Source organism: Lynx canadensis, chromosome C1 (genome assembly GCF_007474595.2).
Source record: "Lynx canadensis isolate LIC74 chromosome C1, mLynCan4.pri.v2, whole genome shotgun sequence".
Taxonomy (NCBI): domain Eukaryota; kingdom Metazoa; phylum Chordata; class Mammalia; order Carnivora; family Felidae; genus Lynx; species Lynx canadensis.
The window spans coordinates 42,198,533-42,216,539 of NC_044310.1; the positions used below are offsets into that span (position 1 = coordinate 42,198,533).

General features: G+C 37.2%; 1 protein-coding gene across 1 annotated transcript in view; it reads left to right on the forward strand.

Moving 5' to 3' along the window:
- The window catches only part of ZYG11B (zyg-11 family member B, cell cycle regulator), a 92,722-nt gene that overhangs the window by 22,088 nt on the left and 52,627 nt on the right, over window positions 1-18,007 (forward strand). Inside the window, exons 2-3 of the mRNA XM_030324108.1 lie at window positions 4,419-4,584; window positions 15,545-16,299. Of these exons, the coding sequence (XP_030179968.1) occupies window positions 4,419-4,584; window positions 15,545-16,299 (921 nt within the window). The remainder of the gene's footprint in view (window positions 1-4,418; window positions 4,585-15,544; window positions 16,300-18,007) is intronic.

Here is an 18,007-nt window from a genome sequence, read left to right on the forward strand (position 1 = left end):
ATGTTCTTTTGTGACTGGCTTTTTTCACTTAGCATACTATTTTTTTTAAGTTCATTTATTTGTTTGTTGTAAGTAATCTCTACACCCAATGTAGGGCTCGAACTCACAACCCTGAGATGAAGAGTCACATGCTCCTCCAACTGATCCAGCCAGGTGCCCCACTTAGTGTACTATTTTCAAGGTCCATCCATGTTGTGTAATATATCAGGATTTTTTTTTTTTTTTTTTTTTTTTTTTGCTAAATAGTATTCCATTCTGTAGATATGCTATATTTTGTTTGTTCATCAGTTGATGGACATTTGGGTTGTTCCTACTTTTTAGTTATTCTAATAAGTTTTCTATAAATATTCACATACAAGTTTTTCATTTCCCTTAGGTAGATACACAGGGCTGGAATTACTAAGTTATATGGTAAAATGGTATACTTTTTTTCCTCAAAGTGTCCACATCACTTTATATTCCCACTAGCAATGTATGAGAGTTCCAGTTTTTCTATATCTTCACCAACACTCATTATTTGACTTCCTGATTATAGCCACCCTCTTGGATGTAAGGTATTTATTTCATTATGATTTTGATTTGCATTTCCCTGATCGCTAATAATGTTGACCATTTTTCATATGATTATTGGTCGTTTATACTTATTTGGAGAAACATCTATTCAGACCTTTGCCTGTTTTTAATTGAGTTTTTTTTTTATTATTGAGTTGTAAGAGTTATTTATATATTCTAGATACAAATCTCTTATTAGATATGTGATTTGCAACTCATTTCTCCCATTCTGTGGGCTTTCTTTTCATTTTCCTGATGATGACCTTTGAAGCACAAAAGTTTCTTATTTTGATGAGATTCAAAGTGTCTGTTTTTTCTTTGGTTGTTTGTTCTTTTGGTGTTGTATCTGAGAAAGCATTTATTAATCCAAAATCAGGAAGATTTATACCAGTGTTTTCGTCCAAGATGTTAATTAGCTATTACATTTAGGTCTTTGATCCATCTTAAGTTAATTTTTGTATATGATGTGAAGTTGGACTCCCATCTTTGTCCTTTTGTATGTAGATGTCCATTTGTCCCAGCATCATTTGTTTATAAGCCTGTTCTTTTGCCCATTTAATTGTCTAGGCATGCTTGTCAAAAATATTGACCATAAAAAAATATTTACCATTGGGGCACCTAGGCGGCTCAGTCGGTTGAGCATCCGACTTCGGCTTGGGTCAGGATCTCGCAGTTTGTGAGTTTGAGCCCTGCGTCAGGCTCTGTACTGACAGCTCAGAACCTAGACCCTGTTTCAGATTCTGTGTCTCCCTCTCTCTCTGCCCCTTCCCTGCTCATGCTCTGTCTCTCTCTGTCTCTCAAAAATAAGTAAACATTAAAAAAAAAATTTAAAAAAAAACATTGACCATAAATATAAGAGTTTATTTCTGGATTCTCAGTTCTATTTAATTGATCTATATATCTATTCTATCTCAATTACTACACTATCTCAATTACTGTAGCTTTGTGGTAAGTTTCAAAATCGGCAAGTGTGGGTCCTCCAACTTTGTTGTTCTTTTCCAAGATTATTTCAGTTATTCTAGGTCCCTTGTATTTCTTTTCTTTTTCCTTCAAATTTTTATTTGAATGCTATTTAGTTAATGTACAGTGCAATATTGGTTTCAAGAGTAGAATTCAGTAGTTCATCACTTACATACAATACCCAGGGCTCATCATAACAAGTGCCCTCCTTGATACCCATCACTCATCTAGCCCATTCCCCCATCCACGCCCCCCTCCCCCATCAACCCTCAGTTTGTTCTCTATCATTAAGAGTCCCTCTCTTTTTTTCTCCTTCCCATATGTTCATCTGTTTTGTTTCTTAAATTCCACAGATGAGTGTAATCATATGGTATTTGTTTTTCTCCAACTGACTTATTTCATTAATATAATACACTCCACCTCAATCCACATCATTGCAAATGGTAAGATTTCATTCTTTTTGATCACTGAGTAATATTGCATTGTGTGTATATACCACATCTTCTTTATCCATTCATCAGTCAGTGGACATTTGGGCTCTTTCCATAGTCTGGCTAGATCCCTTGTATTTACATATGAATTTTAAGATCAGCTTGTTAATTTCTGCAAAAAGTAAGCTGGATTTTGATAGAGATTGTATTGAATCTGTAGATCAATTAATATTAAGTTTTCTGATCTATAAATATGGATGTCTTTCCATTTAGGTCTTTAATGTTTTATTTTAACACTTTTCTTAAATTTATTCCTATTTTATTATTTTTGATGCTATTGTAAATGGAATTTTCTTTTTATTTTTTTCATGTTTTATTTATTTTTGAGAGGGAGAATTAGCACAATTGGGGGAGAGGCGGAGAGAAAGGGAGACAGAGACTCTGAAGGAGGCTCCAGGCTTGAGCTGTCAGCATAGAGCCCGATATGGGGCTTGAACCCATGAACTGTGAGATCATGATCTGAGCTGAAGTCGGATGCTTAACTGACTGAGCCACCCAGGCACGCCTGGAATTGTTTTCTTAATTTCATTTCAAATCGTTCATTATAAGCGTATAGATATAATTGATATTATGTATTGTAAATAAAACAGGTCTTATAGCTTACAACCTTGCTGAACTTGTTTTTTGTTTTTTTTTTTTTAAGTTCTGATAGTTTTTGTTGTTAATTCCTTAGGACTCTCTCTTTTTTTATTTTTATTTTTTTTTAACATTTATTTATTTTTTAAGAGACAAAGCAGGGGAGGGGCAGAGAGAGAGGGAGCCACAGAATCCGAAGCAGGCTCCAGGATCTGAGCTGTCAGCACAGAGCCCGACACGGGGCTTGAACTCACGAACCACGAGATCATGACCTGAGCCGAAGTTGGACACTTAACTAACTGAGCTGCCCAGGCGCCCCTATTTTTTTTTTTTTTATGTTTATTTAATTATTTTGAGAGAGGGAGAACGTGCCAGCTGGGGAGAGCCAGAGAGAGAGGGAGAGAGAGAATCCCAAGCAGGCTCCCCACTGTCAGCACGGAGCCCCACCCGTGCCTTGATCCCAGAAGCTGTGAGACCATGACCTGCACCGAAATCAAGAGTTGGACACTCAACTGAGTCACCCAGGTGCCCTCCTTAGGATTTTCTTTATACAGGATTATGTCACTTGCAAATAGTGATGGTTTTACTTTTTCTTTCCAATCTGTATGCTTTTTATTTCTTTCTCTTAATTCTAGGACCTTCAGTACAATATTGAATAGAAGTGGTGAAGGCAGGTATCTTTGTCTTATTCCTGAGTTTAGTGGGGAAATATTCAGACTTTTAAACATTAAGTATGATACTGACTGGGTTTCTTATAATCTTTATCAGGTTGAGGAAGTTCTATAAACTATTTTTATACCTTACTTCTGTATGTCATTAATTATGAGTACTTCTGTATGTCATTAATATATCTTTGAACTGTACTTTTTAATGGCTGCCATTAAAATGTCACATGTATGGTATAATGCGTTTAAGATTTGTGCTCCTGAGTCAGTTTTTAATTTGAAGATATACCTTATCAGCGTGTGCAGAATGATGAGAAAGATGTTACTTTTCTGTGCTAGTTTTCAATTAAAACTTTAAAAATGAAGATAATGCTTGACTACTTTTTAGAATAGGGGTGAAAGAATAAATGAAATAGTGGATAATTCATGTAAGATACTCAGCACAGTCACATAGAAAGCATGTAATGAATAATAGCTCCTATAATTGTATTTTAATTATTATTATTGGGGATATTTAGAGTGTTTATTTCTATAATTAAAACCCTTACACTCACATCTTTGTGCTTATTTGATTAATTCTTTATTCCTCAGACTGGAATAACTGGGTTAACCTTTTCTATTTTGAGGATGCTAACACCTAAAGCAAATTCTTTTACCCACAGAAATTCATCTTGTTTAAATTATCAGATTGGGATGGGGATTTTGTGGGAGATCAAGTTGGAAAATAAATGGGGCTAGATTTTGGAAGAACTGAGTCATCAGTCTAATAATCTAAGAATTTTGTCTTCTTCAGACACATGGAAGTCCATTCAAGGTTTGAGCAGGGAAGGGTCATGAATAGTAATTTAGGAAGATTAATCTGCTATACCTCTGAGGTCTTCCCTGACCATCCTTGACTGATTAGGGCACCCTGCTTGTGCTTACATACTACCCAATATGTCCTCTAGTATGGTATTTAATGCACTTTATGTAAATACTTGTTTAAATGTTTGTCTTCTGCTTCTTGAAAACATGGGTCACCTGTTGTATTCCCACTGCCTAACACAATATCTAACATATGGTGGACTGAGTAAAAATACTTGTTGAACAAGTAAATGAATGTTTTGTTCTCTACTTTCCTAGAAACTAACTTGTTGGCTTTTGTATTCCTTTTATGTTTTTTCTGGGCTCCAAGGAGGAGGCATCTCCGTATTCCTTACTTGATATCTGCTTAAATTTCCTGACTACTCACCTTGAGAAGTTCTGTTCAGCAAGACAAGATGGAACATTGTGTCTGCAGGAACCTGGAGTATTCCCACAGGAGGTGGCTGATCGACTGCTTCAGACCATGGCCTTTCATGGTAAAAACTAGACAGAGGAAACCAGAATTATGCGCTGTTAATTGGCATTGGATTTTGAAATGCTGCTGTGGCCATTTAATTATTTTCTTGGAAAAGGCCAGATGAGCCTGATTCCAGGAAAAGGAATTCATTTATTTTTGCCTATCCTGCCACTTACTGTGTAATTTGGAATAAGCGTTTTTCTTTTCTAATCTGGGAAAATTGCTTTTTATCTTTCTTCTTCTTTTTCTTCTTCTTTGCTTTTCTCATGGCAAAAATAATTTATCTAAACTTTCAAAATATCCATTTAGAAATTTGCTGGTATAAAATACCTTACATTTTTCCTTTTTTCTTTTGAGAGAGAGAGAAAACACACACACACACACACACACACACACACACACACACACACGCGCGATGAACAGGGGAGGAGCAGCAGGAGAGAGAGAATCCCAAGCAGGCTCCATGACCAGTGCAGAGCCCCACACAGGGCTCGATCCCACAACCCTGGGATCACTACCTGAGCTGAAATCAAGAGTCAGACACTCAACCGACTGAGCCACTCAGGCACCCCTACCTTACATCTTCATTTGGCAGTGGGAGAATAAATACTATTAGGGAGAAACTAACTTCTGCTGTTGACCTTTAAATTGGGAAAGCGTCGCTTAATTTAGTACTTCTGTTTTCAAAAACAAATTCTGAACATAAATTGGGAAAGTCTTCTCTCTGAAATTCTGTTTACGTATATTGAGGATTTTTGTTATTTCTGCTTAAGTTGAAAGGGATAATGTCTTTATATATTTCTGGTTTATAAACTCTTACAAGTAGAAAATAAAACTTGTCCACAAGTATAAAATAGAATGAAAGTGTGGCGATAATAACAACTATCATTTATGTATTGCCTGTTACATGCCAGACATTTTATGTTTTCCTTGAATTTTCTCAAAAACCCTCTAAAATAACCATTACTATCCCATTTATATATAAGCAGATAAAGAAACCTAGGTTCAGAGAAGTAACTTGTTAAAGGTCACAATGCATCAGTCCTGGTTTAAATGTAAGTCTGTCTGATTCCAAATCTGTGCTGTTTTCACCGCCACACAATCTTTCTACATCCCCCTTAGAGATATCCCTGCTCCTAGATGCCAGATAATGCTATACATTTTTGCTGTGGCCTTAAATATATATATATATTTATATACATAGTTTATATATACATAAAGTTTGAATCTAGATAATGCATTCCAAGGAAGGGTAGGAGAAATAAGGCTGTAATTGAGGCATTTTGGAATAATTTTGGAAAGAAGACGTCTGCACTCCTTTTTGCACTAGTTGCTCAAGTCTCTAGTCTGTTTGAATTCTTCCAGCCTGCCAAAAGGAACTAGGGTAAATTTCAAAGGTACTACATATGGTAAAGTTAAGGATCCCTTACAAAATTTAAGAGAATTTAAAGAGATTATGACAGTGCCAACATTTCTTTCTTAGTCTTAGTTTAATGATTATGCTTAACATACTCAATTCACATATATATACATATAACTAATCTTGTAAATAAAAAACATAAATGTTGGGGCGCCTGTGTGGCTCAGCCGGTTAAGTGTCCAAATTCAGCTTAGGTCATGATCTCACGGTTTGTGAGTTCAAGCCCGGCATTGGGCTCACTGCTATCAGCGCAGAGCCCTCTTTGGATCCTCTGTCCCCCTCTCTCTGACCCTTCCCCACACGCAAATGCTCTCTCCCTCTTTCTCTCAAAAATAAAAAATGAACATTAAAAAAAAAAGAATGTTAACTAAAGTTTTAAGTTTGCCACATTATTATTTTTTTTTTTAATTTTTTTTTTCAACGTTTTATTTATTTTTGGGACAGAGAGAGACAGAGCATGAACGGGGGAGGGCCAGAGAGAGAGGGAGACACAGAATCGGAAACAGGCTCCAGGCTCCGAGCCATCAGCCCAGAGCCCGACGCGGGGCTCGAACTCACGGACCGCGAGATCGTGACCTGGCCGAAGTCGGACGCTTAACCGACTGCGCCACCCAGGCGCCCCTACCACATTATTTTTGAAATATAACCACTGATAGCTAAGAATAGCAGCTAACAGTTATTGAATACTTATTATCACATACCAGGCACTGTAGCAAATGCTTTATATGGGTAAAATTATGGAAGTAATTTTTAAGTGTAACTAAATAGTTATACTCCAAAGTAGTGTCTTAGGCTATATGCTTCATCAGTGTGTTTTCTACCTCTCCTTTGCAAGCTGCTATCAGATGAGGAAACTGAGAGTCTGAGAAATAACCTGCCCTCCCATTGTGTTACCCCAATGTGATTACCTGCCTTATTCACCAAAAAATGTTCTGAATTACTTAATCTCTTTGCAAAAATTATACCCACTTGCAGACAATCAAGGGTGGATACTATTCACCTGAAACTAATATAACATTGTATGCCAACTATACTTCAGTAGTAAACATAAAAATTTAAAAAGTAGAAAGCTGTGGGAATGCAAGCTGGTGCAGCCACTCTGGAAAACAGTATGGAGATTCCTCAAAAAACTAAAAATAGATCTACCCTATGACCCAGCAATTGCACTACTAGATATTTTATCCAACGGATACAGGTGTGCTGTTTTGAAAGGACACATGTACCCCAATGTTCATAGCAGCACTATCAACAATAGCCAAAGTATGGAAAGAGCCCAAATGTCCATCGATGGATGAGTAGATAAAGAAGATGTGGTATATATATACAATGGAGTATTACTTGGCAATCAAAAAGAGTGAAATCTTGCCATTTGCAACTACGTGGATGGAACTGGAGGGTATTATGCGAAGTGAAATTAGAGAAAGACGAAAATCATATGACTTTACTCATATGAGGACTTTAAGAGACAAAACAGATGAACATAAGGGAAGGGAAACAAAAATAATATAAATACAGGGAGGGGGACAAAACAGAAGAGACTCATAAATATGGAGAACAAACTGAGGGTTACTGGAGGGGTTGTGGGAGGGGGGATGGGCTAAGTGGGTAAGGAGCAGTAAGGAATCTACTCCTGAAATCATTGTTGCACTATATGCTACCTAATTTGGATGTAAATTTTTAAAAATTAAATTAAAAAATTATCCATTAAAATATTCAAGCCCTTTGGAAAAAGAAACTTAAAAAAATAATAAAAAGTAGAAATCTGCGGGAAAAAAACCTTACAGTACTTCTAGGCTGTATTATATGTTACATGACAAGTTTGAAATTCAACTTATGTATTTGTCAAATGTAGATTAAGAGATAATTAAAATATGAAAAATTGAAAAACAAGTGGATACTACTGATAATATGCAAAAGAACATACTGCCAATTCTTGTCACAATTTATAAAATTGTTTTATCAGTTTTTCTGTGTATTTGAAAATTTTCATAATAAAATGGAAGAAGTCCTATGAATACTTTTAGAATTTATAATATCATTTTTTCTAATAGCATAATGATTTTAGAAAATACTTAGCTTCTTTACATCAAAAATTGTTTCTTATTTACCCAATTCAAAGGAGTAATGATACTGGTAGCAGGTTTTATTAAAATAAGCCAGATACTGGGGTACCTGGATGGTTTCGGTTGGTTAAGCGTATGACTTCGGCTCAGGTCGTGATCTCGGTTCACGGTTCAAGCCCCGTTTTGGGCGCTGTGCTGACAGCTCAGAGCCTGGAGCCTGCTTCAGATTCTGTGTCTCCCTCTCTGTCTGCCCCTCCCCTGCTCACGCTGTATTTGACTCTATCTCTCAAAAATAAATAAATGTTAAAAAAAATTTTTTTTAAATAAAATAAGCCAGATGCTAACAAGTTTTACTTATGGGGATCTTTGATTCTCTTGCCATAATCTTTGCTTATTCTGTGTCATGGTGCTAAAAACTTTCAAGGGAATGTGTGCATAAGAATTAGAAATCAGAATAAGAATTTTGTCATCTAATGGTAATGCCTCTGTACCTAATCTAAACTGATACACCTTGACATGTTCAACCTTCTGTTTTGAGATTAAATTGAAAAGAATAATACCTTTTGAAACATTATGGATTTCATCCTTGAATAGTCAACTAGACTTTCTAGGTGACTGAGAGCTCATACTCCCAGAGTAGTACCCCACTTATCTGGAGCTCACATTGCTGGTCACCTTTGCTGTCTATAGTCTAAACCAGAAAGAAATAAAAAATGCTGTCGGGCGAAATCCTTGCATTTAGGCTTGTGTACTTCACTTCTTGAAAGAAGCGCTTGAGGAACCTTCATTTAGAGCATATTCTTGAATGGGAGTATTGAGAACTGTGGTAGAGCAGGAGGATCCTAAGTCACTTTGTCCCATAGATACTCCTAAATAATACCCACATCAGTGTAGATAATCTAGAGCATATTCTTTTTTTTTTTTTTTTTTTTTTTTTAAATTTTTTTTTCAACGTTTATTTATTTTTGGGACAGAGAGAGACAGAGCATGAATGGGGGAGGGGCAGAGAGAGAGGGAGACACAGAATCGGAAATAGGCTCCAGGCTCTGAGCCATCAGCCCAGAGCCCGACGCGGGGCTCGAACTCATGGACCGTGAGATCGTGACCTGGCTGAAGTCGGACGCTTAACCGACTGCGCCACCCAGGCGCCCCTAGAGCATATTCTTAAATATACATGGTTCTAGTTACCTTGGGTCTTTTTTTTTTTTTTTTTTTTTTTTTTTTGAGAAAGATCTCTCTCTCTCTCTCTCTCTCTCTTTTTTAATGTTTGTTCATTTGAGAGAGAATGGGGAAGCAGCAAAGAGGGACAGAGAGAAATAGAGAATCCCAAGCAGTCTATCAGTGCAGAGCCCGATGCGGGGCTTGATCCCATTGAACTGTGAGATCATGACCTGAGCTTAAATCAAGGGTCAGATGCTTAACTGAGTGAGCCGCCCAAGCACCCCCCTTGGTTCATAACAAACTAAGAATTGATCATCTAAAGGGGACAGGCTGCCAACTAACAACCCAAGTAGATAGTATGACAGTGAAGGAAGATTTAGCTTAAATATACTGTAGCAAGTACAATTATTGGTCATGGAAAAAAGTAGGCGATTCTTAAATATGTTCATTTTTGAAAGAAGGGGAAGATAATCCAGAAAGATTTCCTTCAGATGTAGTAATGACATTTGGGTAGTGCTTTCAGTTTGCAAAATGCTTTTTATATATATTGTCTTATTTAATCTTCATAGCAGTCCTTGTGAGGGAGACATAATTATTCCCATTTTATAGATAGGGAATCTTAGACTTGTGGAATAATTTGTCTAGTGTCAAAAAGCCCATAAATGTTGGAACCAGGACTTAAACACAGGACTGATTTCCAGATATCATGCTCTTTTTAAAAATTTTTGCTGTTAAAAAAAATAATAAAAAAATTAAAAATTCTTTGCTGTTTTAATTCCATTACTATTAAATGTAGAACCTTAAACTTAGTTATTAGAAAACTTTACTTAGCACCTGGGTGGCTCAGTTGGTTAAGCCACCGACTTGATTTTGGCTCAAGTCATGATCTCACAGATCCTGAGTTCAAGCCCCACGTTAGGCTCTGCTGTGACAGATCCTCTGTATCCATCTCTCTGTCCCTCCTACCCCCTCCTCTCTCTAAATAATAAATAAATATTTAAAAAAAAAATTTACTTAATAAGATTGACCCAAAGAGACCAGGAGTAACTATTTTACAAAATGTATGTATATGATATCAAAATTTGACAGCACATTTTGTAATGCACGGTGATAGTCACTATAAGATTAAAATCAGTCTTAACTGAAGAGAATAAAGTTTCATCTATAAAAGACAAAACTGACATTAAAAAATATGTGCAAATATATTTTGTGGTATAAACAGGAAAACATTGATCCTAACTCAGAATCTATTTCCATTTTTGGTTTGCACAAGGGTCCTCAACAGAAGATCCTTAACATATGTGTAGAGGGGGTTACTAGTGGGTTCAGAAGAGGCCCAGTAGAAGTAAAATGTATAAGAAGGAAGCTCCGGAGAAGAAGAAAATTATTAAACACCTGTTGTGTACCTGGTGTTATGTTAGGTATTGAGTGTACAATATTGAACACAGGAGGAATCTTGCTTTCATGGAGCATATTGTTCAGTAGGACTTGTTAACTTACTTAACTGTAATTAAGAAGCAAACCAACATATGGAATTACAACTTGTGATCAATTCTCTGAGGGAAAAAGAACATGGTTCTCTCAGGGAGAATAAAAAAAGAAGGCATCTACTTTAGATTGGATGGTCAGAGAAAGCTTCTCCAGGGAGGCAATAACTTGGCTGAGACCTGCATGATGAGGAGGCGTCAGTAATGTAAAGATGGGGTCTCTCAGCACTGGCCAGGAATTCTTGAATATTTCCCTGATCAGCTACCCAGTGCTCCTAAAATTTGTTTAAAACTGTTTTCCAGAGTAGCTCTACCATTTTATATTCCTACCAGCAATATATGACTAATTCAGTTTCTCCAAATACTTGCCAGCATTTGCTATTATTACTGTTTTTTGTTTGAGTCATTCTGATAGTATTTGAGTCATTTCTTTAAGTATTTTTGCAGTCCTGCCCGCTTTCTCTTCTTCTGGGACTGCAGCGACATAAATAGCTCTATTCACTTTTTTTCCCAGTATATATATGTTTTTCTGGTTATTTAGATTTAGGTAATTTCTGTTGTTTTAGTTCACTGATTCTGTTGTTCCTTACATTCTGTTGTTGAGCTCAACCATTATTTTTCATTTTTAAGATTTCCCTTTAGTTCTTTTTATATTTTCTGTTTGCTGAGGCAATTTTTCATTTCTTTTGAGCTTGCTTATAATTACTTATGAATTTTTATGATGGCTCCTTTAAAATCTGTCAAGGGATGTCAGGGGGCTCAGTCAGTTAAGCATCCAACTCTTGGTTTCAGCTCAGGTCATGATCTCACGGTTTGTGAGATCGAACCCCACGTTAAGATCTTCACTGACAGTGTGGAGACTGCTTGGGATTGTCTCTTTCCCTGTCTGTCTGCCTCTCCCCTGCATGCTCTCTCTCTCTCAAATAAATAACATTTTTTTAAAAAAGATTTAAAATCTGTCAAATAATTTTAACATTTCTCTTATCTCAGTGTTGACATCTATAGATAGCCTTTTTTCATTTTGAGATCTTATGATAAGTGATTCCTTGGTATAATAAGTGATTTTTGATTAACATCTAGACATTTGAAGTATTATGGGACTTTTCTGTTTTAGTTTGTGTCCCTGACACCATTCCATTGAGGAAGGTAGAGGCCTTTTTATTGCCTACCTTGTTATTGCCAGATTGGGGTATATATTCTGGTTCCCCTCTTGACTTCTGTTGACACCCAAGACATGGGGCTTCTCAGTACAGTTATGCAAGGGATGGAGTTCTGGTTCCCCACTAGGATTCTACTGAATCCTTCCTAGGATTTTTCCTAGCAGAGAGGGATGTGACTGAATCCTTCCTAGGATTCTTCCTAGCAGAGAGGGATGTGACTACCTCATTTCTCTTCCCATTTGACTTCCACTGACATTTTGGGGTGAGGTGGCCTCATTACTGTTGGGCATTGGTGAAAGACTTGACTCCTCATCAGGCTGTGTATGAGACTATCCCAACAGGGAGGGGAAGGGCACCTCATTACTGCCAGATGGATGTGAAAGTCCAAGCTCCCTGGATGGTATCCACTGCCATCAGAGGGGAGAAACTGGTTCTTATCACCCAACAAGGATGAGAGACCTGGCTCCCTACTCAGCCTTCTCTAACACCTTCCTGTGGGGAGATTGGGGCAACTAGTTACAGGTAAGGAGGGTAAAAGTCTAGGCCCCCCGCTTGGCATATGATGGTATGGGTGAGGGTGGGACCACAGTCTTTTCTGTGGTGGTTGGCTGAAGTAAAGTAGTTACTGCCTATAAGTTTTCTGTCCAGGGGTGCATGGCTGTCTGAGTCACTGGAACATATGACTCTTGATCTTGGGGTTGTGGGTTTGAGCCCCACACTGGGTATAGAGATTACTTAAAAAAATTAAATCTTTAAAATAAAATAAAAGTTTTCTGTCTTGTTAGGTTGCTTTCTTCCTGGTTCTTTAGCTAGAATGAACAGATTTGGGGGAGCTTTTTTTTTTTTTTTTTTTTTGTCCCTGTCTGCATTTCTGGGTTGCCAACTTCTTCAACTTTAAGAGGGATATATGGGGCAAGGAAAAAAACTTCAGGAACTTCATCATGTCATTCGTTGGGTCCCAAGGTCCCTAGCTGATCTGCTTTTCTTCTCTTTAAGCATGATCTAGCCCCAGCTCACCTTCCCATCTTGTTTCTTGTCTTTCCCCACTTGCATGCTTAAATCTCTGAGCATATCTCATTCCTCTTCCCCTCTTTATTAGGGAAACGTAGCTCTACCCTTTCTTATGTTCAAGCAGTGTAGAACTACTTGCCATTTCCTATTTTTGTGCTTTCACATCTCTGAGGTCTTTGGGAGGGCATTTTTTAATTGAGATAAAAGTGACATATAACATATTAGTTGAAGTGTACAACATGATTTGATATATGTATGCTAAGACTTTGTTTATGCTGTTTATTCTTTCAATACCACTCACCTTTCTGCATCCTTGAATTTTTCTTCATCTTTGAAGGACTTACTCAAAGATCACCTCTTCCATTGAATCTTTCTAGGTCTTCAGGCATAGTGAGTTGCTTCCTTTTCTTTGTTTTCATGGTACTTTGTACTTAGCTCTGGTATACCATATACTTCAGTTTGTTACCATTGTTTGAGACTTCTACTCCATGGAATTTTGAATTCTTTGAGTTTAGGGACATATCCTATTTTTCTTTGTATATACGTTTCATAGTGTTTGGCATATAATAATTGCTTAATAATTGTTCAATGGCTGGAAACTTACCATGAATTAATTAATTAAATTAACTCCCCTGAAATAGAATTGAGGTGGTTTAAGACTGTTTCTAGAATGGCACTGCTCAAAGAAATACAACATAAGCCACAAATGTGAGTCATATATGAAATTAAAAAAAAAAAAATTAACATTTATTCCTTTTTGAGAACAGAGAGAGACAGAGTGAGAGTAGGGGAGGGGCAGAGAGAGAGGGAGACACAGAATCTGAAGCAGGCTCCAGGCTCTGAGCTGTCAGCACAGAGCCAATGTGGGGCTCGAACTCACAAACTGTGAGATCATGACATGAGCCAAAGTCAGACACTTAACCTACTGAGCCACCCAGGCACCCCATGAAATTTTAAATTTACAAGTGACCACATTTAAAAAGTAGAAACATGAAACTAATTCATATTTTTATTCAATCTAATATATCCAAAATAACATTTCAGCATATAGTCAGTAAGAAAATTATTAGTGAGATATTTTTCATCTTTTGTACTATATCTTCAAAATCTAGTGTGTATTTTACACTTACAGCATCCCTCATGTTTGGGACCTTCTGCATGTCAAGTGCTCAATAACTGTGTGTGCTAAGTAGCTACTGTATTGGACAGCACAATAATTCCACAATAATGGAATTCTTTTTTTTTTTAAGTTTATTTATTTATTTTGAGAAAGAGAGAGAGTGGGAGAAGGGCAGAGAGAGAGAAAGGGAGAGAGAGAATCCCAAGCAGGTTCCATGCTACCAGCGCAGAGCTCAATGTAGGGCTCCATCTCACAAACTTGTGAGATCATGACCTGAGCTGAGATCAAGGTTAACTCTCAACTTACTGAGCCACCCAGGTGCCCCTGTAATTCTTAATATATAGTCATTTTTGTCCACTGTGACAGGTAAAGGTTTTTCTTGAGTTTAACTCTTTAACCATAAATAAGTCTGCAAAATCCACTAGAAGGCAGTGCTCCCTTAAAAGAAAAAAACAAAAACAAAAAAACTTTCGTTCTAATTTAAGGGTGACAGGCTGACCACCCAAGTTCTATCTTTAGTATGAGTCTGCTGAAGTACCACTTAGAGTTTTTCCCTTGACTCCAGGCTATTTATTTACCTGCTCCCAACTATTCACTTACCCCAAACTATTCTTAGGCCACCTTATATTGGCATGGCCATTATTTCTTTCACAGTAAATGTTGTTTAATTGATTCATGATATTGTTGAGATAGATGTGGTTCCAAAGCATCATATACTTCTGGCACTATTAAGATCAGGTAGATCTCTAAGGGAGTTTAAAAAGTTGCTGTATCTACTTTGAATTCATCTGACGGAAAGGGGTTATAACCTCTAGATACTTTTAATAAAATTTCAGATCTAGCCAGTGGTTCAATGAGTTATAGACATGCATGTGGTAAATATATGTGTGTATATATATGTTTGTACGTATAATAATGTGTTATAGTGAAATTGAAGAATAAACTCATAATGTAGTAGTAACAAATTAATCCCCCAGATTGAATAGCTTAACACAAAGTTTATTTATACTTCACTTATGGTACATAAATGGTGCAAGTACATGGAGGGTTCCTCTCCATAGTTGCCCTTGGATCCAGGCTGATGGAGACTCCAGTCTCAGAAAACTATACTGTCTAGAACTTGAAGATTCCTCATTTGTCATGCAGGAAAAGATAACATGGGAAATCATGTACTGACTCTCGGGTCCTTCAGCCTAAAGCCCATTGGCCAGAACTAGGCACATGGCCCCATCTAACGCTAAGGGTGGGCTGGAAAATGTAGTTCTCTCTGTGTCCAAGAAGGCAAGTAGAACCAGATATTAGTGAATATCTGTAATATCTACCACAGTCCTGATTCTGCCACTTGCTAGCTCTCTGATCTTAGAAAGCCACTTTTCTGAGCCCCAGTTTACTCATCTACAAGTTGTAGATAATAATATTTTTATCTTGTGGAATTGTTAACATATATTAAATGAAATACTGTTACATGGATGTGCTTTGGAAATGTAAAGTATGCTGGAAATTTTAGCAATTCTTTAATCATTTTTTGAAATTAAGTGCTGCTTGTTTTTTTTCCAGGTCTACTGAATGATGGAACTGTAGGTATTTTCAGGGGCAACCAGATGCGCTTAAAGCGAGCTTGCATTCGCAAAGCCAAGATCTCTGCGGTTGCTTTCCGGAAAGCCTTCTGCCACCACAAGTTAGTGGAACTTGATGCCACAGGTGTGAATGCTGACATCACAATTACAGACATCATCAGTGGGCTTGGCAGTAACAAATGGATCCAGCAAAATCTCCAGTGCCTAGTGCTGAACTCATTAACTCTCTCCCTCGAAGATCCTTATGAGCGGTGCTTCAGCCGGCTTTCTGGCCTTCGAGCATTAAGCATCACTAACGTTCTCTTTTATAATGAAGACCTGGCTGAAGTTGCCTCGTTGCCAAGATTAGAGAGCCTGGATATTTCTAACACCTCGATCACAGACATCACAGCTTTGCTGGCCTGCAAAGACCGACTCAAGTCTCTAACCATGCACCACTTGAAATGTTTAAAAATGACAACTACCCAGATATTGGATGTTGTTCGGGAACTGAAACATCTGAATCATCTTGATATTTCAGATGATAAACAGTTTACATCAGACATAGCTCTTCGCTTACTAGAACAAAAGGACATCCTACCCAACCTTGTCTCACTAGATGTTTCTGGGAGAAAGCATGTGACAGATAAAGCTGTTGAAGCCTTTATACAACAACGGCCCAGCATGCAGTTTGTAGGTTTGCTGGCCACTGATGCAGGTTACTCTGAATTCCTCACCGGCGAAGGACATTTGAAGGTTAGACTTTAAAAATGTATTATTTTGTCAGGCTGACCAATGTCTTAGTTTGCATAAAACTCCACTAAGATGAATGTCTAACAACATATGGAACATGTTTGTGAAAGAGGGCATTGTATAGTGGAAAGGCCTTGCTTTAGAGTGAGAGAGTTCCGATAAAAATCCTAGCTTACTTGCTTTGTGACTCAGAGCAAGCTATGGATGTAACTTTTTGGGTTTCCATTTCTTTATTTGTAAAACAGATATTCTTACAGAATTCTTCTGAAAATTAATAGTCATATATGTAAAGTGCAAGTCCTAGTAGGCCCTGGATAAATGATCATTTTCATGCTGGTAATGTTTAGATATTTTGAACCACTGAAACATACCATTTCTAATGGGTTGCTTTAAAAAACTCCTTGTTAAATTGGTATCCATTGGGAAGTCAAGTTCTCCAAGGAGATCTTTGCTGTAGAAATGGTGGAATTTTGCTTTTCTTAAGGTTTTTCATGCCTAATAGTTTAAATTCATCTGCTTGGTACAGCTTGGGATTGAAAGATGAAAAAGATACAGGATCTGCCTCCAAGGAGCTAAGTCTGACAGGAATGGTGATGGTACAATCCTCAACAACTGTAAAGCCAAGGATCAGTGTAATTGCTGTAAGAGTAGGAGAAATTTCTTCTAGCTGGAGAATCTGGGACTTGATGGAAAAAATAGTATCTGAGTCAGACCTTGAAGGATAGAATAATGGCAAGTTTAAGAAAAACTAACATTTTTCTAATATACACTGTATCTTCTAAATGCTTTACATTGATAGGTATTAGCTCCTCCCACCCCCATTTTATAGATGAGAAACAGACTCATAGAAATTACATGATTTTATAGTTAGTTAGAACCAACAACTGGATTTATGTTTAATTCCAGAGCCCCATTTTTTTTCCCCTACTGCCAACACTACTTAAGCAGAAGCATCTTTTGATCCCACCTGGAGCAGAGTCAGGGATAGCCTAGAAGCGGATACTGTGACCCAAATGGCAAGGTATCTTTTTTGAGTAACCAGCATTGACTCAAAAAAGGAGAAGGAAAAGTTAGTTGTAAACATCTTATGAACATCTCAGTTCTTAAATTATTTGTAAATTTAGACCTTAAAAAATAGAATGTAAAAAATGATTTTGAGTCACTCTTTTTATTCATTCAATGTTTATGTGCCTCCATGCACTAGGCACTGTGCTGGACATGGGGATTTGATGGTGAGACCAGACTGATGTGATCTTGCCCTCATGGAGCTTGTAATTTAGTGAGGGAGTCAGACAATCAAATATCATATGCCAACAGTGTGTGTGTGCTTTACGTATATATACACACACATACACATTTAAATATATGTTTAAATATATATCACGTACATATATATATTTTTATATATACTATATATACACACACATATATATGCTTTAAACTTTATTGTGCTAAGAATCTGGAAGATACACAGTATTATGTATGAGAATGTTCAACAAACTTGATTTAATTTAGGCTTCTGTAAAGAATTAAAAAAATTTTTTTTAATGTTTATTTTTGAGTGACAGAGAGACAGAGTGCAAGCAGGGGAGGGACAAGAGAGAGAGGGAGTCAAAGAATCTGAATCAGGCTCCAGGCTCTGAGCTGGCAGCACAGAGCCTGACATGGAGCTTGAACCCACGAACTATGAGATCAAGACCTGAGCTGAAGT